Source organism: Sceloporus occidentalis, unplaced genomic scaffold, assembly GCF_023333645.1.
Source record: "Sceloporus occidentalis isolate IW3139 unplaced genomic scaffold, rSceOcc1.0.p SCAF_205, whole genome shotgun sequence".
Taxonomy (NCBI): domain Eukaryota; kingdom Metazoa; phylum Chordata; class Lepidosauria; order Squamata; family Phrynosomatidae; genus Sceloporus; species Sceloporus occidentalis.
In genome coordinates, this window is record NW_028317185.1 from 679,957 (window position 1) to 702,338 (window position 22,382).

The window sequence follows — 22,382 nt, forward strand, 5'->3', positions numbered from 1 at the left end:
GCACTTTAAAGCACATAAAAGCTGCGTGGTGCCATTAAATGTCCTGGCTGTCGCTTTTGTAAATCCATGTGGGGGTGTTGTGCAGAATTCGCGCGGATGCGTTTGGCCGACACATGTACCTGCGCGTGATATACTTACCGCCAGTCCGCTCCAGTGCCAGCTCCGGGAGCGCTGCAGGGAGCGGCGTGCAAGATAAGTGCTTCGTTTTGTGGTCCGCAGAGTGCTTAATATGCATTCTTCTGCAGTGGGAAAGCCCAGGGGCATTAAACTGTCCCTTTAAGCTCCTGTCTTCCAGATCTGGGTGGTAACGTTAATGTCGCTCTCCGGTGGCAGCCGATTGGTCCAGGCAGTGTTTGTAAGGATATTCTAGTTGTGTCTCCCTTTGGCACGGGTTAACGTTTTAGCACTTGAGTTTAGTGACAAGGCAGAGAGAGTGACCCTTTCCTTTTAAATAGATGTGGTAAGCATGCGCGGGTCTGAAGGAGGTGCGTTTTTTGCATGCTCTTCCATGTTTGGCCAAGGGGGGGGTGGTTGGCTCTCTGACTGCCGTGGTGTTCATTGCCCCTGTTGGGGTGGCCGTCTCTGATACAGCATAACTGCCCCGTGTGGCTTGTTGTGAGTCCCTCGTTCCACTGCATGTTTTGTGTGTAACCCTGCTCGCCTAACACCAGTGCACCCTGGGGGCCGCCCCGTCGTTCCTCTCCGCAGTTTGCGCCTCTCTCGGTAACTTCTCTCCTGTTTTTCTTCTCGCTGTCTCTTCTGACCCGCACTCCTCTCTCTCTCTCTGTGCGTCCTCACGATCACCGCCTCCTTCCCCCCATTCTGCCACATCTCAGCTGTTTCACCGAGCAACTCATCCCAGGGTGCGTATCCAGCAGATGCCTACCGCTGCGGGAATTCACACGTTTGTATCGCGTCGCGCACCGTAGACTTTGTTGCGTTAGAACGACTGTGTGTGTGTCACAACCAATGTATAGCGTTATCGGCAACTTCAAACTGCAACTCTCCTGCGGGCTTCTAGTCAATAAACCCCGATATGCGAGTAAAGACTTCCTACCCGCACGGTGCGGTGAAAGGAGAGATCGGTCCAGGGTTTGTTATTTCAGCCCCCAGCTGGAGCGGGGGAGCACTCCCTGGTTTAGCTCTGATTAATACTGCCGACCCATTTTTTTTTTAAATGTTTTATTAAAAGGTTGCTTTTGTTGTGGTTTTTTAAAAAAAAATTTCCTTCATTGAATTGAAAATGTATGCGAGTTGCGGTAAAGTTAGCGTGTGGAGTTGAATAGAACGTCCCAGTTTGCATGACCTCGCCTGCAACTCGCATAAATTCTCCACTTTAAGTATTGGAGCTGCTGTCTGAGCACATGCAGGCTCTGTAGCGTTATTTTAGAGAGTAGACCCCAGAACCGATGCGTGTGGCTCCTTTTCTCGTGCCGGGTGCGGTATACAGGTGTGTGTTTGTTTGGTCTTTTAACAATTTCTGCTTCCTTCTCTTCCAGCGCACAACAGAGGAGCACCCAGCTTAACAAAAAGAGGGCGATTCCTAACCAGGTAAAGCTCCCCAGGGCCGATGCCATCACTGTTGTACCTTGTATGCTGTTCGTGGCGGTCGCCGGATGTTACTGCCACTGTTGCCCCTGAAGGCCCATCACCAACCTGATGCCCCCCCCCCCCCCGCTTCACTCAAGACCCCTCTCTGTACTAAGATTCATGGTGCCGCAGTCATAGTTAATGTTTAGGTGCCCTTCTTGTTCTACTTAAATATCTGCTTTTAATGTTATTAATTGCATATGATGCGATATACATGTCATACCTCAAGCCTGCGTCGGTAGAAGTCCCTCCAGCCCACAGGCTAACCTTCCCCCCTCTCTCTCTGTCTCTCCCGTGACTGATCTTCTCTTATATACGTTTTCTAAGGCGTTGTTAAAGCTACGATCTGTTTTTCGCACAGCATGCACGTGCGTATTATTAATACAGAAATCGGCATGAATTGGGAATAATTTGGAAATTACTTTTTTTTATTTATTTTTTGGGGGGGGTGCTAAAAGAAAAGGGTGCATCTTTATGCTTTTGTTATCCTGCTGGCACCCGGGGGGTTAATGGGAAATTTATTATTAACAGTCTTATTAATTGCATGTAATTTTTCTCCCTTCTTTCTCATTTGCTTCTCTTACTCTGTTTATTCTTTACCCCCCCACTCTCTCTCCTAATTTTCTCCCTTTACTATTTTTTTTTTTGTCATAAATTTCCATCCCTACCCCCAAACTGTTTCCGATCTATATATCTGCCTAATCTTGCGGCTCCTTATTCTGTATTCAGGGGGAGATTTTGGTAAGTACCCTCTAACTGTGTGAATAACCCCGTAGCTAGTCAGAGAAAGGAAACCAACTTCAAACAAAAAAAAAAAAAAAACCCCAAAAAAGAATTTTTTTTTTTTACATTTGCTTAAGACTTGTATTCCTAGGTAAGAGAATCATCTTATTGGTTCAATGAATTTTTTACGTTTTAGGGAAAAAATAAAAAATAAAAGTTCCATTATAGGGTCCTTGTCTACCTCTCAGCCTTGTTACCTTGTTTACCGTGATCCCTTGCGCAAGGCTGCTTGGGAAACCTGCCGGCGGCACAAGCAGGAAGTTGCAGCCTACTTCCTGTATTCTGCGCGCTGTTTTTTTTAGCAGTCCCCGTATGAACCTCCAGCACCAGAGAGCGCCTTCTGTAAAGCCGTTCTTGTGACAGAGGTGACGTTTTAAACCCCGGGATGCTCTAGCAAGATGGCAGCTCCCATATAATTGCATGAGAGGGTTCCTATTAAAGGTGCTGTTCCACTTAGATAAAATGTTAACTGTACGCCCCTAGCCTGTTAGAGGTAGTCCCATGGAAAATACACATTTTGAGCATTAAATACAGCGCTGTATACAGTAATAACCCCCCCCCTCCAGCGCTGTATACAGTAATAACCCCCCTCTAGCGCTGTATACAGTAATATACCCCCCTCTAGCGCTGTATACAGTAATATACCCCCCTCCAGCGCTGTATCCAGTAATCACCCCCAACGAGGGCATCAACAGAAACCTGGTTTTCTCGTTTTGCTCCAATAAACTCCCTTTATCTGCAGACCTGGAGGCGGCCATTGATATCAGTCATGTGGTATTTTGGGTGACTTTCCCACCTTAGGCACCGCACTGAGCTGATGCTTTATGACTTTACTTGATTTTTTTAGTCAATTTTATTTTAAGCATCCCAGTGAGGATTTCACTATAGAATGTTAAATTAATATAATATAATATTTCATTTGTGAATGTGTGCGAAGCGTGGTTTCCTTCCCCTGAAATTAGAACACTGTCTTGTCGGTGCTCGGAGTTCAGATCATGGCGTCATTAACCCTTGGCTTTTCCTCGCTGTCCTGTACTACGATTCACTAGAATAGCGCGACTTACCCGCTGGCTGCGTTTGCGATTTGGTCACTCGTATCGTGAATTTCTTTGATTTCTAAAGATCCCCCCCCCCCCCCCTACTGACTCTCAATGACCCATTCAGATCCAGGGCAATAATTGGTTGCCATGGTAATCCAAAAGGTATATGTTTTCTCTCTGGTTTTGCGCTCCGGATGCCCTCCAATCGGAGTTTCATAGTCAATTGAATCGGTTCTCTCAAATTCTCTTGCGGGTTTCACACTTGCCGAGGTGTCCGCGCTCTGCTTGTGCCTTCCCTTTCGGTTCTGGTGTACAAAAATAATTTGAAGTATATTTTGGGTATATGTGGTAGTACCCGGCCTGCCTTGATGTTCCTCCACTTGTCTCCCCCCCGCCCCCCATCTCCCACCTTTCTGCCCCTCTTTTCCCCCCTTTACAGGTCATCCGAAGAGGCTGGCTAACCATTAATAACATCAGCATAATGAAAGGAGGCTCCAAGGAGTACTGGTTTATCCTCACGGCCGAGTCGCTGTCCTGGTACAAGGATGAAGAAGTATGTATTTTATTATGTGTTTTATTATTTATTTTATTATTGATCTTCGCACTCGCATGTACAGGAATTTAGCTGAAATAGAACAGTTTGCCACTTTTACACACGCATTTTTACACTTAGCCCATTTGAGTGCCAACATTGTAATTTGTTTCCCCCTCCCCCTTACCTTAGTGACCGTAGCCCCCTCTATAGCCACGCAATATATATATATATATATATATATATATATATATATATATATACACATACACACACACACACACACACCATTGTTGGATCGTGTTGATCTGTCTGTCCCCGTCGCTGTCCGTCCCAGTTTAACCAGTGTGTAGACTACTGTTCAGGCTTCTGTTCAACGAACACGTAGTCTGAACACTGGGGGAACTGGGACAGCCGTCTTTGAAATCCTCCAGAGTTTTCTTTGTGGGATCGCGACTCCAGCTTCCTCGGCTCACCGCCTTGTGGGATCTTCGCCGTCACCCCGGGCTTCCTTTACAGATCTATTTAAAGCATAAATCTTCTCATTTTTAGTTTTCATGAATCTCCCCAAACTTCAAAAGAAAAAAAAAAAAAAAAGAAAAAAATTATACGCTAGGAATTTTGTTCTTTCATTTTCCCCCTCATATCATTTGTAACGATGCCCCTTCTAGGCATTCTGGTTTTTTTTTAGTTAAATTTCTGCCCCCAACACAATCACGTCTATAATTTCTCCCTGTGCTCCAAGCCACCGGCGTACCAATGCCCCATCATGGTGCCCTAATACCCTTCCCTGTGTTCTTATTCTTACCCAGTGGCTTTTTGTGACCCTCGCGTCCCTAAACCGGTGGTTCCCGACCCAAATCTCAAGGCACCCAACCAGGGGGGCAGGGTTTAGTAACTACAAAAAAAAAAAAAAAGCCTGGTCCGTCGATGCGCCCCGGGGTCCGGCTTTGGGATCCACTGCCCTCAATGCTGCCTTATCCCTAATGTGAGCGCCCCCCGGTGCGTTACCTCCACGCCTGGAGTCCTCTCCTCCTGCCCCTTCTCGGGAGTATTCTCTTCTCAGCCACGCGCGCGGCCCGGGGGTCTCTGGGCTGCGGTGACGTGGCATCGAGTCGTCTGAGCTTCTGCGGCACATTTGCGACTTTGCAGGAAGTGGGAGAGGAGGGGTTAGGAGGCCTGGGGGGCTCCTCGTCCAGCGCCCACCGTATGGAAGGAGAGCAGACTCGGGCCAAAAATCCTCCCAGACACTTAAACTGTTCCAGATGTTGCCTTCCTGTCCCGAGGATTCGCACTCTTTCTTTAACCCTTTGCCCTCCCTCCGTCCACGGATGCCGGGAAATGCCAACACGGCAGCCCAAAGAATCCGGTCGTGAATGAGTCTGATCCCCCCCCAAAAAAAAATAAAAAATCCTGTGCATTTACAATACATTATTTCATCCGTTACATGCAGCAATACTTTGTCTACTGTAAGAATTCGGGGGCTTTTTCGCTAATATGCCCGTTATGTTTCTGTTTCTCTGCTTGTTGACCTCATTCTTTATAAGTTGTATATACTTGAAAGACTAGCAACCCCATCATCCCTGGATCAAAGGCATTGTAGTTCGCCAGAGTCGCCAAACCCCAAGTTTAGGAAATAAATTATAGTGGGTCGGCATACATTCTCATGTATTATTATTATTATTTATTTATTATTAATGTGGGCATTTTTCTGCAACGTTATAAGATCTTATGGCACATTAAGAGGGGCTCTTCGGTTCTAGAGAAGGAGACCCTCAAAAGCTTTGTGCCTTGATGTCTCCGGGTGTGACGAACGCTGGATAACTTTTCTAGACTGTTTTCCGAGGCCAATAAAGCAAATATCCGCTTTTTGTGTGATTTTTAGAATGTCTGATCCTTTACCTTGTTGGGTTTCCTCGTTAAGTCTGTCTCGTTCTGGTTGTGAGTCACAATGATGGAGATAACAACAAAGCCTCTGTGTCTGTAGCCATAACCCCCCCGCCCCCCTCCGGTACATGACTTCATCCCGCTAAACTCTACCGGTCATCGCCCCCTACAGGAGAAAGAGAAGAAGTACATGCTGCCGCTAGACAACCTGAAGATACGGGACGTGGAGAAGGGCTTCATGTCCAACAAACACATCTTTGGCATCTTCAACACAGAACAGAGGTGAGGATCTAGCGGGGCATGAAGAACCAGGATAGGCAAATCATTGTTTCGTTTTAACCCTTTGAGTGACAGGGACAAGAGCGCAGGACTGTGTTTATTTCCCTAAAAAAAAAGGTACGGGGTTAACTCTTTCTCTGCCAAAGTGGCCTCCAGCAAAGCGCCGAACGAGTCCTTGACGAGAAGTGAGAAGCGACGGCCTTTTACGCGAAAGCTGTGCTTGATTTAATTTACAGATGCGATATTAACATTAGAGGTCGTAGAAGAGGGTTTACGAGGCAAAACCACACAGTCGGTCAAGTTTCAAGCCTTCTAGAAGACCAAAAAAAAAGTCCCTCAGCCAGGATTGTCCCCAAAAAATTTGCAATAAGTTCTTCACTCCGAAGGAAATCCATGAATGCGCTTGGGGTTGAAATTATGTTTTTGTTAAACTAATTTCTCTTCGTTGGGGTTTCTCTAGGCCGAGTAGAGTGATCAGATTGGTGTGTGATGAGGTCTTGCCTCTCGTTGCCTCCCGACTTGTGTTTTAACCTCTACCTTCCCTGCCGCTGCTTTCAGGAACGTGTATAAAGATTTGCGGCAGATCGAGCTGGCCTGCGACTCCCAGGAGGATGTAGACAGCTGGAAAGCATCATTCCTTCGGGCCGGAGTCTACCCCGAAAAAGACCAGGTGACCATCAAATGGGGGAGACCTTCACCCTCCTTCTGTTTGACCATGGAGAGAACACAAACGGCGTAACGCGTTTCGCGTCTGAGATGAGTAAGAGAGCCCATCTTGGGCGCGAAACGCGTTAAGCCTTTCTCTCCTGCTGTAATGCATGTATATCGGCACCTTATCATCTATCGGAGTGCGAGGGCTGTGTATATTATGTACGTTTGGGGTGAAGTGGTCAGGTCTGCTTGGGGAATGCATCAATGTGTATCTGCAGCATGCTGGCACAGTCTCTGAGCTCCCCATCAGACAGATATAACGGAATTAACCTTTTTTTTCCCCCTCCTAGACTGATGATGATGTCCAGGAAAACACATTCTCCATGGACCCCCAACTGGAGAGGCAGGTGGAGACCATCCGAAACCTTGTGGATTCCTACATGACAATCATCAACAAGTCCATCCGTGACCTCATGCCAAAGACCATAATGCACCTGATGATCAATAACGTGAGTTGGCCTTTGGCTTAGCGAACCTCCTGACCTTTCCTTGATGAGAACGGCACTAAGTAAGCTCCTTGTTGACCTGTGGAATGGAGGTAGTCTTAGCAGAAGATGGCACGTGCGTTGGCCATCCCACGAGAGATGATTGATATTAGCGTTTATATTCAAGATGGATCTGTGTGAGTAAAGTGAGCTGTTCTATAAGTTTTTGTATACAAATACCAGTCCTGATCACCTGGTTAATGTGTCCCAGAGGTGGGTTTTATATATAATATGCATCTTGCCATTGGACCACTTTCTCACAGATCTGTCTATCTGGGTACAATCTCTAACTGGTTAATTAAGCAGCAGTTAAGGATGCCTCGGACATTTCTTGATACTTTTATTTTTGATGCGCAGGCAAAAGATTTCATTCACTCTGAGCTCCTGGCGTACCTCTACTCCTCTTCCGATCAGAACAGCCTGATGGAGGAGTCCGCGGATCAGGCTCAGCGGCGCGATGAGATGCTGAGGATGTACCACGCGCTGAAGGAGGCTCTGAAGATCATCGGGGACATCAGCACCAGCACCATAACCACTCCGGTGCCGCCGCCGGTGGATGACGGCTGGCTGCACAACTCCAGCAGCGGACACAGGTGGGTGCGAGAAGCCAACGTGCTCCGCTAAAACAAAACCATTCCTCGCTCTCGCTGCTATTAGGCAAATAAACCTTAGCGGATCTGCAATTCTTCATAAGCTTTAGCAGTTTCTGTCATCGGCCCCATTGAAGGGTTAATCGTTTTTATATCAAATAGGAAGTAATGTTTTATTTATTTGCCTTTTGAAGAAGGAAAAAAAACTTCTGTCTTGTACATGGGTTTTGTTCATTTTTAATTTAGCGGTGTTTTGGTCTTTTTCTTTCTTTTTCAGCCCAAACATGCAACGGAGGCCTGTCTCCACCATCCTCCCCCCCAGCCGCCCCCCTGCAGTCCGGGGTCCGACTCCGGGCCCCCCGCTTATTCCAGTGCCTGCCGGCGGTTCCAGCTTCGTGGCCCCACCTATCCCCTCCCGCCCAGGTCCCCAAGGGCCCTTTGCTGCTAACAATGACCCTTTCGCTGCACCCCCACAGATTCCATCTCGGCCTGCCCGCATTCCACCCGGCGTGCCCCCCGGTGTGCCCAGGTAAGGACTTCTGTGCCGCCATGTAACGGTCCAGTTAATTCTGGGCGCCGATAATCTGCACGTTATCCCGCGTTATCGTTACGCAGCTAGGAAATATTATAATTATGTTATACGCATGCTGCCCTTTAATAACGCATCATCTCCGTACAGCTGGGATGGACATTGTATCCCGTTTAATCGTGCCATCTTCACCGCTTAATTTTACCCTTATATCCAGCATCTTCCCCTTTGTAACGCCTCGTCTCTATACTGTACCGCCTGCTGCTGCTTTAGTAACCCGCATGTCGCCCTATATCAAAATTCCCATAAAGCTTAAATCTCCAAGTCGGTCCGTTTACTCTTAGAACAGCCTAACAATGCTGTATGTATATTGCTTAGCCGAGTTTTATACATATATTTAAATATAATATCTATATAATATAAAAGCAGCTCTGGTGCATAGTAATCGGTGGAATTTCCCAATCCATGAAAACAGGCCATTGGTATAAAAGCACCTTTTTAAACTTTGTGAAGTAATATACATACAGCGCTGACGGTCATCCTGAGAATAAACCTACCGATAGGAAACATTGCCGCGCTGTAGGACGCCAGTGGTGTAAAGACGCAGATAATTTATTCAGCAGGCTATAAAACCATTTATTATTATTTATTATTAGTGTCTCAGTTAATAATTGTGAGACCTACGAGTAGCCTATTTCTAATTGGAGTTAAGATAGCCTTGAACTACGACTCCCACGATGCTATGTGCCTGACTGGCGTCATGTGACTTGTGACTTGTATTTCTGCAATGGCCGGTGAGCTACAGCTTTTTGCCAAGCCTTTATGAGACTGTTAATCAATGCAGTGCCCCGAATAAGTGTTTTGTAAATCAGCGGTAGGATACCAGCCATTGCTTTAAGCGTCTTTGACTCCTGGTACGCGGCGCTCGCGGATGACCCCGTTTCTTTGCCCACTTCACCTGAGCTGTCTCACCCCCCACTCTCTTCGTTTTTGCAGCCGGAGACCTCCCGCCGCCCCAAACAGGCCAACCATAATCCGACCGGCGGAGCCCTCTTTGTTAGACTAAGAGCGGAGAGGGGCCACTGGGGGCCGTTAGAGATCACAGCTCTGCAGTTTTCTGTGTGGGATGAGGGAGAGACGGGATTAAACACGGGGCGCGCTCCTGTCTCCCCTCTCACAGACACAGTGTCCATCCGGCTCGATGCCCTGCGCCACACGTCGCTCCTGACCACTTCCATAGAAATAGACTTTTTTGATTCGTCAAACCCGTAAAAAAAAAAAAGAGAGAATAATTATTAATACAGAGAGCCGTTTAACCGCGGGGCACGTTCGCTCCGAGGACAAAAGCACGTTTTTAGACTGAACCGAAGAAGCTGCCATTTTGTAGAGCGACGACATAGTAGGGGACGGAAATTTGCTTAAATTGCAGGAAACTTAGACTTTCTTACCTTCTTTTAATTCAGTAATGGCGCATCCAAAACTGTCCGTTACGTATAAAAACAAGCAATTCTGCAAAAAAGAAAATACAAAAATCTGTTCTTAGATTTTGCTACGTTTCATCCATTATTTCAGCTGCAGAAGGGCTCCCCCGATCTGATCTCCCGTACCCCCCCCCGCCGATATATATATATATATATATATATATATATATATATATATATATATATATATATATATATATATATATATATATATATATATATATATATATATATATATATATATATATAATAAATGTTCGACTCGGATGTCCGCTGCTTCCCAATTCTTCAGCGTTATCGAAATGGCAGATCCCCCCCCCCACTGTCCTATAAGAAGAAACTGATTTCTTTTTTTTTTTTTTTTATGTAGTCGAGATAATCCGGCACTAAAGTCTATTTCTATACCATTAAAGGTCACGTTGACAGAAGCCGACGAGAAAAAGAATGCAGGGTTAAAGAAAAATGGAGTAAAAAAATGTGTAATTTCCGCAAGAAAAAACATTCAATTGTATGTAATATACAAGATGCAGGGCCTCTATTTATCCGCCTTTTAGTATTTAAGTGCTTTCTACCTGTGTAGAATTTACTATCCCGCTTCTGTTCCTATCGAATTATGTACAGTGTTTTTTATTTTGTTTTTTTTGAGATCTTTAAGACTTTGCATTCGTTTTCCGATGTACTTAACAATGAACAAAAAAAACCTCTATCCATGATTTAGTGGTTTTCTCCTTAATCAGTGCCTTTATGCCGATGATAGGGGGTGGACGTTGCGGTTTGCTAGTGGAACCGAAGACAAAGTCGTACGGCGCTTTTCAGGAACCCGCAGAGTTAATAATGTTGCATGGTCCTCCTGGTTGGGATGAAGAGCGCAGACGTCCTTTTAACACTCGCCCGTCGCCATCGGATGCCACCGACGAGGTGGAGGAGATATGTACCAACCCAGTTGGTCTCCAGCTCTTGGTCTATAATTCCCGTGACCCGTTCGTAGGTTGTCGGGAATTTCCTCATCTCCTCAACCTTCCTTTTAAGAATTGTAAGCCCTCGGAGGGAGCCATACTCGGTTGCAGGATGATAGGGGACGGTATTTGCAGTGGAGTAACCGGGTACGGGGACATGGAAGACCAGTTAATAACTCCCGTTATATCTCTGGGTTAGAGAACGGGGTCCGAGCGCCGTTTCTCAATAACTTGTTGGTTTCGGTTGTGCTTCTTGGCCAACCTTTCCATGTATTATGAGACGCTGGATTCCTCGAGTAACACCCAGAATTTGTTTGAGGGTCTGCCTGAGAAGTCCTGCTGGGTAATAAATGGTCGGTGGCCGCGTGTGCGTTTTAATGGCCACGTCACGCGTACATTTATAAAGGCATAGATACCGCCACTCGCTGCTCCCGAGTTCACAAAACTATAGTCACTTTATCAGGACTTTTTTAAATTTGCTAAATCCCAGCATTTATACTTCATTAAACACCCATTTATCAGAAAATGTACCTTTAATTTTTTACGCGAGTGGGAGCAGCCTTCTTAACAGCGTGCCGGGGCATCTGTACGGTTGCCCCTCGCTTTTGGGAAAGCTGATTGGTTGGTTGTGGTAGTCGGAGGACAGGTGGTGATTTTATCATTGAGACTTATTGAATTACAGAAATGTTACTGGTCGTGCCATTGACCTCAATCCTTTAAATGCGCTTTAGGCGATGGGTCACCTAAACGAGTGCGGCCCCGGGGGTTTCATACCCCCTACAAAGCTGTTCCACCAGGATAAACTAGAGGCTCCAGGGGGCTTCTCTGCATGTTTCCAGTTACCCACGGGGACCCCCAACGACACATCAGCATTTGGTAAGGGGAAGAGCCATCCCCCTATTCCCATAGCCCTTATCGGACCAGATCAGTGACTGTCCTTGTGGCCAAACAAGCAACTGCGCCCCTGACCCGTCCTGCTCTTCTACAACTTGGAGGACCTGCAACATATTACATATAAAACGGTAGCGGTGCTGTAAAACTACGCCCGGTTCCTACTGCGGCGATCGTATGGAACTTAAAGGCAGTGGGTGATGCTCTGCAGTGATGTTGATTGCGGTCTCTTGATTGTCTTTGGACGAGGAGAGGAGCAGCTGAAATGATTGAAGCTTTTACCCTGTCTGGGAATCGCCTCTCCTGTATCGCGCAAAGTGCCTCCCAAACTCTGTACCTTATTAATAAACTAAAACAAATAAAGGGAACTTTATTCTTCTGGTGACTGCTGGTTTCACTTCTGGGTGTCCGTTACTTTCGGGTGAATGCTTCTCTTTAGTACTTTCCACGTGCTGCACGCTCGTTCTTTCTGCTGTAAAGATGCTGTTCCACTGGGGCTCTCGCTCATATTACACAAACCTTAGCAGATCTGTAATTTCTTCCTTTTTACTTTATCACTTAAAACACATATAGTCCAATATAGTTTTCAGTGTCTGTGGCAACAATCGGTGCCTGCTTTTGTCATATGGCAATAAAGCATCTCCAGGAGAATTCAGAGGAAGGCTAAATTTTGCATGACAATTATTCCCAGTGGAACGGCACCTTTAGAGCCCAAGTAACTCGCAAAATGTCATTATTCTACACAGCCGCTCACCAAGTCAAGCTGGGGTCTCCAACGTCTTATTAGACTTATTTATGGTTAATGAGCGCTTGAGAGTTAATGATGCGTTTTAGGGATTAAGGATTTATCGATGAAGGCGAGCTGCCTGTTGGAGGCTCCTGAGCTGAACCTATGAGACCTCCAGCCTTCTCTTCTAAGCTATTTCTGTCTGCTCCTCTTCCGTCAAATAACCCCGTCGTGTAAAGCAAAGTAATGAGCTAAACGGTAAGGCTGGGAGTCGTAACTCGGGGAAGAAGCCGGCACGAGGTGGATCCAAGATCGCTCGCCATACGCAGACCTTGTCATTACACGACTTAGAACATTGAGTTTGGGGCTCGGCAACGACTTGTTAGAAAGATATTGTTTCGGAAAAAATATAAATAAGAGGCAGAAACTTAGTGAAGGAAATGAAGGATTTCGGTTATGTAGACGAGGTGCCTCATCATCTGTATAAGATCCTATGTATTATGATAAGAGAGTCACAACAACAACATAAACAATATGGCGCTGTAAGGCTCCGGAACGCGCCGACCGTAGAGATGGCAACCGAGTTTAATACGAAAGCATTTAAGGAATGGCTGAATTCATCTTTGGGCAAGTAAGGTACCCATTGATCATTTACACGCTGAGGATCTGTAGATGATTCTGGCTGCCCGCATGGTCATGGAGAAGTTTGACATCCGTCTTAGTTGGCTCGACGCAGTTACTGATTTCTTGGAACGGTTGGATTTCATGTATCGTAACATTATAATATTAAGGGCCCACCCAACTGTTCTTAGAGGAGAAAAACATGGCGGTCTTCCTAGTAAGCCTCGCTGAACCTCTATGGAGACTCCGCTGGCTGCTCAGCTTGCAGACGCCCTTGAAGCTTCACCGCAGCTTCGTTGTGTCTGCTTCGTAGCTGGGGATTGGACCCCCGGTTTTTTTATTCTTCCTACCCCGTGGGCGCTAAAGGTCGGATTCTTGTTGATGTCACGGAATGTCAAAGATAATGAATTTCTGGTGTAAGTAAAGCCATCAAGCTGTACTGGAGGTAGCGACGCGAGACGTGACTGCGACGTCCATTCTTGGTCAGATATTGTCCTTTGGAACGTTGGGAGCTACAATGGTCGGTTTAATGAGGCTTATACCTACTTATTACATTATATTTAGAGAGTGCCAGGAGATTCCGAAGCACAGTTACAGAAGGGGGGGGAATAATCTAAATTAACAATAACATGAGGGGAGGTAAAAACGTGCCGGTGTGGAGGAGGGGAAGGTGGAACGAGACAGAAGCCAAGTGTCTGTTTGGGCAAGGATGTTGTGATTGGCGTGAAGGCTGCTGGAGATCTGGAAGAGCAGATGGTTTCTTTCAGAATGCAGATATCGGGGGGATAAATTGTATCGGAATAGATACAGAGAGTGACGGAGGGGAGAGGAGAGAAGCAAGTTGTGGGAAGAGCAAAGAGGGTGAAACGTGGCGATAAGAGCAGAGCAATAGGGGTCGTAGAGTTTTGGGCTCTGGAGGTAAGAGTTAGGAGGTTACATTTTATTCTGGAGGGTATGGGGACTCGGTGAAGGGACTGGCACAGGGGGACAGAGGATGAAGATTGGGATAAGACGATTACCCCGGGCAGAGATGTTTGGGGTTAATTGGATTAGTAGAACACAGGAGGCAAGGGCAGTTGGGGGGTTTTGCGATAATCTGATGAGGATATCACAAGCGAGTGAATGTGAAGGAGAGAGCAGAGTCAAGTGTGATGCTTTGGTGGAAATGTCCAATTGCGGATGGAGAAGTTGGGGGCAATAATAGTTATCTCCGTATTTAAGATGTGTGAGAAGAGAGGTCGGAGGAGGAAAGTGAATCAGAGTGTTGTCAGGGCAGAGGTGGTACTGGAATCCAAGAGATTATCCCCTTCTCCAGAAACTAATCTACAGGCTGTAGGGAGGTCCAAGAGGATCAATTAGTACAGTTGGTGAAGAATATCTCAGGAGGATGTTACGGACCCAAATCGCATTGAAAATGTATATAATTTATATATTTTAAATGTTTTTTGGGTGTGAATTGACATCAAGTAAGAACCAAAACCCAAAAAAGTAACCACAGAAAATAATTCTGGTGCCAGGAAATTCTGAGTCTGAGATTAAGTGGAGCCAGAAGGTAAATTAGGCATACCTCCCAGGTGTCTCTGTGTAAGGAGGACAGTCCCTGTGCTTATGTCCCTCTTTCTTATACACACAAACATCACAAAATACATTGTGTCAGTAAAGCCCACACCTATCATGCCTCTCATCGCATCCCCTCAGGCCAAGATGCCCCTCTGTGACCATTTTACACGTTGAGGGCTGTGAATTAAGGTGAATGAATATTTTTAAATTCCCTGGCAAAAAAATACCATCTGTACGTCGGCTGCCGGTATTACCCTAACCAAACAATGTATCGCCCTATCATCGCATCCAGCTTTTGGATTGAAATTTCTCTCGAATTGTTTGGATCGTAGAAACACATAAAAAGACGCCTTAAACGGAAATAAAAAAAGATAATAAATATAAAACATAATTATTATAACTTTGGCCTGGTCTCTTGATTCGTATAATACGACGGACGTTACCGCGTTCCGGTTATAGAACGCCAGCGGGTTTCGTGGCCCGGTTGCAATAAGGGATCGTGAACGATAGCAGTGAGAGATTCTGGCGCGGAATCTAATAGAATTCATCGAAACGATTAAATTCTTAATAAATGTTTTATCCTTCAGGATTGTGACGCAGGCGTGCTGGTTTCTTCCATTTATTATAAGCCAGCGGCAGGGTTGTTAGCCCAACTTAATGCTGGGTAACTGCGTGGATGGAGTTGCCTAATGCGGGGGAAATTGCGCTGGTATTTTATTGAGGAAGAAGCGAATTTCAGGCACTTCAACATTTGTAACCTCTTTACAGCTTTATACGAGTGAAGACACTCAAAGGAATAACTTATTTTATTTACATGATTTAATTTATAATTATTGTAGCTTTTAGGCACATCAGGCAAAGTGTAAGAGCTTAGGGATTGATTTGGGACTGTTGGGATGTATAGCTAAATAAGTCTGCTATTCAGACGACGGGACGGGCTCTTAGGAGCATTCCTGCCCTGAAGATAAATATTTGATGTAATTAATAAAGATTATGTTGTATATGAACAGGACATTTTATTGGACGTCAGTCAGTAAAGTGTGATCAGCAGCACCAATAGACATTTTAAACCTGTATCGGTATTATGATCCTCTTTCGGGGTGAGCATTTAATTATACATTATACACGGCCAGCTCCGACCCTCTCTGACAGGAGAAGATGACTGGTGTGGGCCCCTCGCAATGGATAGTGATATGAGGGAGACCAACATTCTAGTCTGGCTATAGATTCTTTTTGGAGACCCCAGTCCTGTCCAAAATGCAAAAACAACACCGTTTACGTTGGTTTCCTGTGTCCCTTTTTCTTTCGGGTGGGTCGGGGCCCAATAGGGCCAAATGCCTTCTGGGACTGCAGCTCCTGAGGGAGAACGGATCCTGCAGCGTCCAGCTGCACCCGAGGGGTCCCACGCTGTACATGCCTTTTGACGGCCGCTGGCCTTAAAGTGTTACGTAAATCCATGGTGTATTTATGATGGCTCTCTCTAACACCCCCCTGGGCCTACCTCACGCCGGGCATCCTCAGATCTGATCTCCAGGACATGACTCCAGAGACCCAAGAAGGGCAAACAGCCCCTGGTGATGAGGCTTAGCTTTCAGGGTGGTAGATAAACGGAACAGCCTCTCATCAGAAGTGTCCGAGTCTCTACATCAGGAAAAACGGGCAGACTAGACGGGCCGACTGGTTCTTATCCTTATCTTATCTTCTTTCCCCTACTATGTGACTATTTCCCGAGATCCTCTTCTTCAGTTTTATCTTGTCGTAATTCACCGCGTTCCCTCCCATGAAGTTTCAACTTGATGATAAAAGTTCTAAAGTAGAACCTGTGGAATAATGTGACCTATAAGTGGAGGCTGCGTATATGTTTTTAATGTATAGTCTTGAATTAAAAAGGGGCTGAATCCCACCCTAAATGCCCCAGTGCTTTACTGCGTACTTCCATGCTTAAGGATCTTAAAATAATATAATAAAAGAAATATTCACTGAGCGATGTTGAAATATTTTTTTCATTATTGTTCATTCTCTCTTTTTATTTTTAGGAGACCACCCCCCACCACCCCCGCTAAACCATCGCTTTGGTGATGAGAACCCATCTTCCTCCTTTTGGTCCCTTTCCCAGTAACGCCGACCAAACCCAGACCATCTCCACCCCGGGAAACGCTGATTCCTTCCACGGGAGATCTCGTCCAGATTTAATCGATTTTGGGTCAGAGTTGTTATATCGGTGTCACCCAATAGTCTACTGAGCGTGGGGGGGGGGCGGCGTTAATCGGTTGGCGGAAGCACTGGAATCAACCTTGTCTTGCTTGAGTTATCGGACTGGGATTGGTGGAGAATATACCATGATGGTGGCTACAGTAGCCAATCACAAGCTGCAAATTTGAGGATGCTTCTTATTGATTTGAGAAATACACTGGACTAGACGGAAAGAAACTGGCAACTCAATGGATATTATTAGTGCGGGGGGGGGCTGTAAAGATTCTGGATTATTGAGGATTATGTATATTTTGGGAGCTATCACTGTAGATGTGGACGATGTTTTGCATACTGCTAGTGTTTTAAAGTACAGGTGAAGCATAACCTCCGCCACCTATAACAATATCTTTGCATTAAATCACATTCGTGGTTTGATTTTCCCAGTTTTAGCGAATAAATGTAGAACAAAAAAAAAAAACAAAAAAACAGCCTACGATGGTTCCAGTCATGGTGCGGTAAACCGAGCGCTGTGTGCAGGTGGAACCAGTTAATTCACTGGCATCCGCACCACAAGGGGTTAATTCGCCAATTCCCAGGTAACACTAAACAATGGCTGGATGTTATCCTCGCTTCCTATGGGTTCCTCGAAACAAAAGAAACTATTACACAGTTGTAAAAGGTGGTGTAGTAACTAATGAACAGTCCACTCGTTGCTATGGCGACTGCTCCCTATTCTAAACTCTGCACCAGAATTGCTCAAGATTTTTTTTCTTCAAAACACATTTGGAGATTTGTTCAAACTGTACTTTTTTTTGTAAAATATGGTTATAAATTAGGTAATTTCTGTAATCTGAATAAAATTTTAAACAAGCTTTATATAAATATATGGGGGGGGGGACCTTTAACAAAAAAAGAAAACCTAACTAAAAACATTGGGGGGGAGGGAAGGACACAGGAATGAAACGAACTGCATCAGAAATTAATCGGACGCATCGCAACAAAGTTTTTACGCATTTTTATTTTTAATGATCTGAATGGACACTTTGTTACACCTGGGGGTGTTTTTTGCCTTACAATTAACAAAAATGATTAAATAAAAAAAAAGTGTTAAATATGAAAATTCTGCATTTTTGGGGGCTTTTGTGATTTATGGAAGTTAAATACAATCAGTTATGCGGGGGGGGGGGTCTAAATTTCTTTTATTTAAAGGAAACTAACTAAGTAGGCCATAGGCTAATTTTTCATCTCCAACACAGCCAAGATATTCAAAATATTACATTTTGGGTTAAAAATGGTTTATTGACTCAATATTAATAATAAAGTACCATCCTACTTTGTATGAAACAATTTTTTTTAAAAAAATTACTGCACAGAAAAACAAGTAAACATTTCAGACGCCGTTTGTCAACTAAGAGGCGCGCTAAACCGGCACGACGACGTTTTATACAGGTATAAAATTGGCAAATAGCAGCAATGTGGTTGTCTAAAGCTCCATATCTTCCTAAAAGTACAAAGAAAATATAAAAAAAGTTTAATAAAACACGTAATTTCTATTGGTTAAGACAGTACGGTATTTAAAAGTGGGTTCAATTGGCACTGAAGATCCCCCCCCCAGCTAGGGCTGGAAACAAAAAAAAAAAAAACCAGATCCTTCTGCAATTAAAATATATATAAATTTCACTAAGGCCAGACAGAAAAATAAATCACACCTTCCAAGAAAAAAAAAATAAAAAATTATATATATATATATATATATATATATATATATATATATATATAGTTTGAATCGTATTGCATAGTACTATTAAAAAATATATATATATTGTATAGATACCATTTTAACAAAGAGGGGGTAGATATTTTAATAACTAAATACATTTTTGCTTTTGTAATAGAAAATTACTAAATTATGATTTGCACCAAATGTTTAGATGCTCCATAAGAGGCAGTAATATTCAAACAAAGGCACACGGGATTAAGAATCTGCATCTCCCGCCAACGGACAGAGCGGCCGGCGCGGCTTCGTGGAGAGAGGAGAGTTTGTGCTTCAGTTCATCGTTGCATAGAAATAGATTAGAAGAGAAATCCCCACGAACGGTTTTTGCTGCGTTTGGCGTTTGTTTTAACGACGTCGGGAGCATAAAACGGACTCTGTGGATTCCGTGCGTCCGCCCGCGCCTCTCCGTCCCAATGTCTGACCGCCGAGCAGACGCTGCTTCCGTTCTATTCAGCAGAGATGTTTAAAGCGGCCGTATCCGTCGTGACCGGGTGGATGTCTGTGGCTGGCGGGAAGGCTGTAACGGTTGCCATTCGGCCAGCAGGCTCCGTGCAGATTCCGATCCCGGGTGCCTTTTTGTGCGGGTGAGTTTCAGGACGACGTGTCGATCCCCAGCCGTGGTAGCCCGAGCCGGCTAGTGCGTGGGAGGAAGACTTCGAAGACTCCGCTCCGGCTCCTTCCTCCGGGATTACGTCCTAACCTTGCGCTTGTCGTCAAACAGGCTCTTCAGCATGTAGACCTGGACGAAGGCCACCGTCACCAGGACTCCCACGTTGACGGCCGACCAGAAGTTGACCCGCTGCAGGTTGCTCTCCTGCAGGTTCCGGTCTCGCGCCTCGAAGGCACGGAGCACGGTCTGCATCTGCATGCTCCGCTCCAGCCTGGACTTCATGTTCTCGATGGACTCCTGGGGAGGAGAGCCGCGAGGGTTACCAAGACGACGGGTATTAAGAGACATAGATCGATCAATTTCTTTTCATTCATATGAATTGAGTTGAGATGACCCTTTGTACAGCGCTATGGAATATGACGGCGCTGTATAACAGATAATAACGAGTCACCAGCGGGCCATACACTTTCTCACCCACCTTGATGTCCTCTATCTTTACGTCCAGGAGCTCGTCGGGCTCCACCATGTCTGCCCAGTTATCGGGCTCCTCGTCGCCCTGCTGCCCGTCGAATATTATCTCGAAGAAGACGAGCTTCTCGGAGATGGTGCTGAACGAGTTATCGAAGCAGATCATGTAGTCGCCGGCCTCGGTGGGCTCCAAGCTGGGGCGAGAAAAGAGAAACGATGAAGGGGGTGAACGGGGGGGCTCAGCGGAGAGGCTGGGAAAGAAGGGGTGCAGCAGGGGGAGGGTACTCCAAGTAGTGAATAAATACGGTCACTCACGTGTGGACCCCGTCAGACCGTCGCCTTTCCATGATGAGCAAGACCCCCGAAGGAGACGTGACGGTAAAATCCACGTCGAGTCCAGCCCCGCCTATTACCTGTCCGAGACAGAGAGTACATACGATTAAGGAGGCTTTACTTTACTAAGAGGTGGAGCAGCCTCCCGGCAGAAGTGGTAGCAGCAAATATAAGGAATTTTAATGTGCATGGGGTACGTATACGGTCTATCCCATGGCTGAGACTACAAGTCCCATCATGCTCTGCCCAGGGACCCTAACTAGCCTTTTTAGTTTATGAGCTTATACAGCACTGTCAATTTACAGAATGCTTTAGTGAAAGCATGCTCTTTGGCAAACACAATAAGACATTCCATCTGAAGAAGAGACCTCTGAGATCTCTAAAGCGTCTGTAACTTTAACTCTTTTTCCATGCTGAGGTATCATTTTCAGCTAAACATGACAGAGACAGACCAATGCATGAAGTACAGGTCATAACGCAGAGATACAGACGCAGGGAACGACTGGACTTTGGCCGAGCATGATGGGATTTGCGATCAGTCTGCCTTACCTGGTACTCCACCTCCATGCTGCCATTGAACAGGGCTCCCTGGTAGAAGCATTCTTGTCTCCCCGCCGGTAGAAGGAAGGTGAGCTCGGAGTCCTGCGGCTGTGTGATCGAATAAACTGCCAAGGGCAGCAGCAGCACTACCAGGCCACGAAGATAGGCCATGGAAGAGGCTAAGAGACCGAAATAAACCGTGCCCGCTTCCGTAGAGACAACCCACCTTCTGATTGGCTGACGTAAACGCCAGGTTAATCCGTGATTTACCTAATCGCCACCTGATTGGCGAACCCGTACATCAGACTTGAGAATACACCTTCCCATTGGTTATCTGAGCATAATTCCCGCCTACCATCCCCAGCCTTGTAAGGGAAAGAAGCTGACCTGGACCAATGCTGTCCCTGGAACCGTAGGACCCCCGAAGTAGCTGCCCGCCGCGTGCCTGATGGCAAATGTTTGCAATTAATGCATTGGTCGAAAAGTTACGCGGCGGTTAATGAAACAAAATAAAAAAGTTATTTTAACCTCAGAGAAAAAATTGGCTGATTCTGCGTTTCCTGTTAAGCGAATAATTAATACAGTATCCGGCTTATCAAAAGAGCTGACCGCGAGACTACAAATATTAACCCTTTATCAGCCCACCATGCACTAACTGGCCCAAATTAGTATATAAAGTTATGCAGATAGCTATCCGTAGTTCACAAGGTAAAGTACCTTGTAAAAGCCCCCAACCACACCTCGTAAAAACAAAATGGGCCCTCTTTGACCATTTTAAAATGCTGGGAGGTATGTAATAAAGGTGCTGTTCCACTAAGATGAAAGAAAGTTGTAGTGGGAGGGTGGTGGATAAGTGGAACAGTCTCCCAGCAGAAGTGGTAGCGGGTAATACAGTGAGGGGATTTAAACATGCGTGGGATAGACATGCGGCTCCTGAATCTGACGAGACCAACGACTGATTAATTTGAGTCTTTACTGCAGGAAAAAAACGGGCGACTAGATGGGCTGACGGGTGTGATCTGCTGTAATTTATATAATAAGTGATTTAATACAAATACCCTAAGATTTTGCTTTAAAACCGTAAATGCCCGGAGAGTGGGGCCATTAGCGCTTCCCACCCACCTTTAAGTGAGTGTCCGCAGCCTGTAAGATTGTAGGGTACAGCCCGAGTATAGCGCCTGCGTCCTAAAAGTGCCATAAGTGACCCCGTCTCACTGTATACAATATATATATATCTTGTTTGGGGTTTGATTTATGGATTATAGAGCCAAACCCCACCGATATGCCACATGATGCCCAGGTTGCCCCAGCGTTAGGGTGACCGCATCAGCCGCTGGTCAGCAATATGTGTTTTGGAAAACATGGCTGATGTGGTCAACCTGCTGGGCATAAAACTTTGCTGGCCGAACGGTACACCGCAGGCTGGGCCCGGCAACGTGTTTTTTTATAGCGCCATCATATACCGCAGCATTGTACAAGGAGTAAGCAGGACATAATAATAGTGCATCGCATTTGGACAGAAACCCAAGAGAAAAAATAGTTTTTTGGTATTTTCTCCCAGACGTCCCCAGCGGCGGTAATGGGGCATTTCCTTTCTCTTAATGGGGCAGTTAGTTAATACCCTGTTGGCTTTGGTCATGCACCCCAACGTTTCAGGCGGCCAAAATGAGGGGCTGGGGCAAGAGTTGGGGATGGACAGGGCCGGCCCTGGACGTAGCAGGGTGGGAGACACGGCCGCTCGCAAGTAGCCACGAGAAGATGAAATGGGGGTCCCCCCGCCGGGCATCGCACCCCTCCGG

At 45.8% G+C, this 22,382-nt stretch overlaps 2 protein-coding genes across 4 annotated transcripts in view; one reads left to right on the top strand and one right to left on the bottom strand.

Moving 5' to 3' along the window:
• LOC149277927 (dynamin-2-like) overlaps positions 1 to 9,492 on the top strand; it is a 32,584-nt gene extending 23,092 nt beyond the window's left edge. The window contains exons 13-22 of one of the 3 annotated variants that reach the window (XM_089502596.1): positions 837 to 863; positions 1,500 to 1,551; positions 2,320 to 2,331; positions 3,853 to 3,966; positions 6,005 to 6,114; positions 6,670 to 6,792; positions 7,115 to 7,271; positions 7,665 to 7,900; positions 8,175 to 8,426; positions 9,423 to 9,492. In XM_089502596.1, coding sequence (XP_089358722.1) covers positions 837 to 863; positions 1,500 to 1,551; positions 2,320 to 2,331; positions 3,853 to 3,966; positions 6,005 to 6,114; positions 6,670 to 6,792; positions 7,115 to 7,271; positions 7,665 to 7,900; positions 8,175 to 8,426; positions 9,423 to 9,492 — 1,153 coding nt within the window. Of the gene's footprint in view, positions 1 to 836; positions 864 to 1,499; positions 1,552 to 2,319; positions 2,332 to 3,852; positions 3,967 to 6,004; positions 6,115 to 6,669; positions 6,793 to 7,112; positions 7,272 to 7,664; positions 7,901 to 8,174; positions 8,427 to 9,422 lie in introns of all 3 variants that reach the window. The other 2 variants (XM_089502597.1, XM_089502598.1) reach the window with 2 other exon arrangements.
• A 9,828-nt stretch (positions 9,493 to 19,320) lies between these two features.
• On the bottom strand, positions 19,321 to 20,754 carry LOC149277928 (transmembrane emp24 domain-containing protein 1). The gene is made up of 4 exons (XM_089502563.1): positions 20,593 to 20,754; positions 20,026 to 20,123; positions 19,721 to 19,904; positions 19,321 to 19,539 (listed from the first exon to the last, which is right to left on the bottom strand). Exons 1-4 carry the CDS (start codon positions 20,752 to 20,754, stop codon positions 19,321 to 19,323), a joined length of 663 nt encoding a protein of 220 aa, XP_089358689.1.
• Positions 20,755 to 22,382: the final 1,628 nt, after the last annotated feature.

Coding starts and splice junctions, on each gene's coding strand:
- LOC149277928 (XM_089502563.1), bottom strand. CDS start 20,754: ATGGCCTATCTTCGTGGCCTGGTAGTGCTGCTGCTGCCCTTGGCAGTT. Junction 19,905..20,025: donor CGGTCTGACGGGGTCCACAC/GTGAGTGACCGT, acceptor TTCTCGCCCCAG/CTTGGAGCCCACCGAGGCCG. Junction 19,540..19,720: donor TAAAGATAGAGGACATCAAG/GTGGGTGAGAAA, acceptor TCTCCTCCCCAG/GAGTCCATCGAGAACATGAA.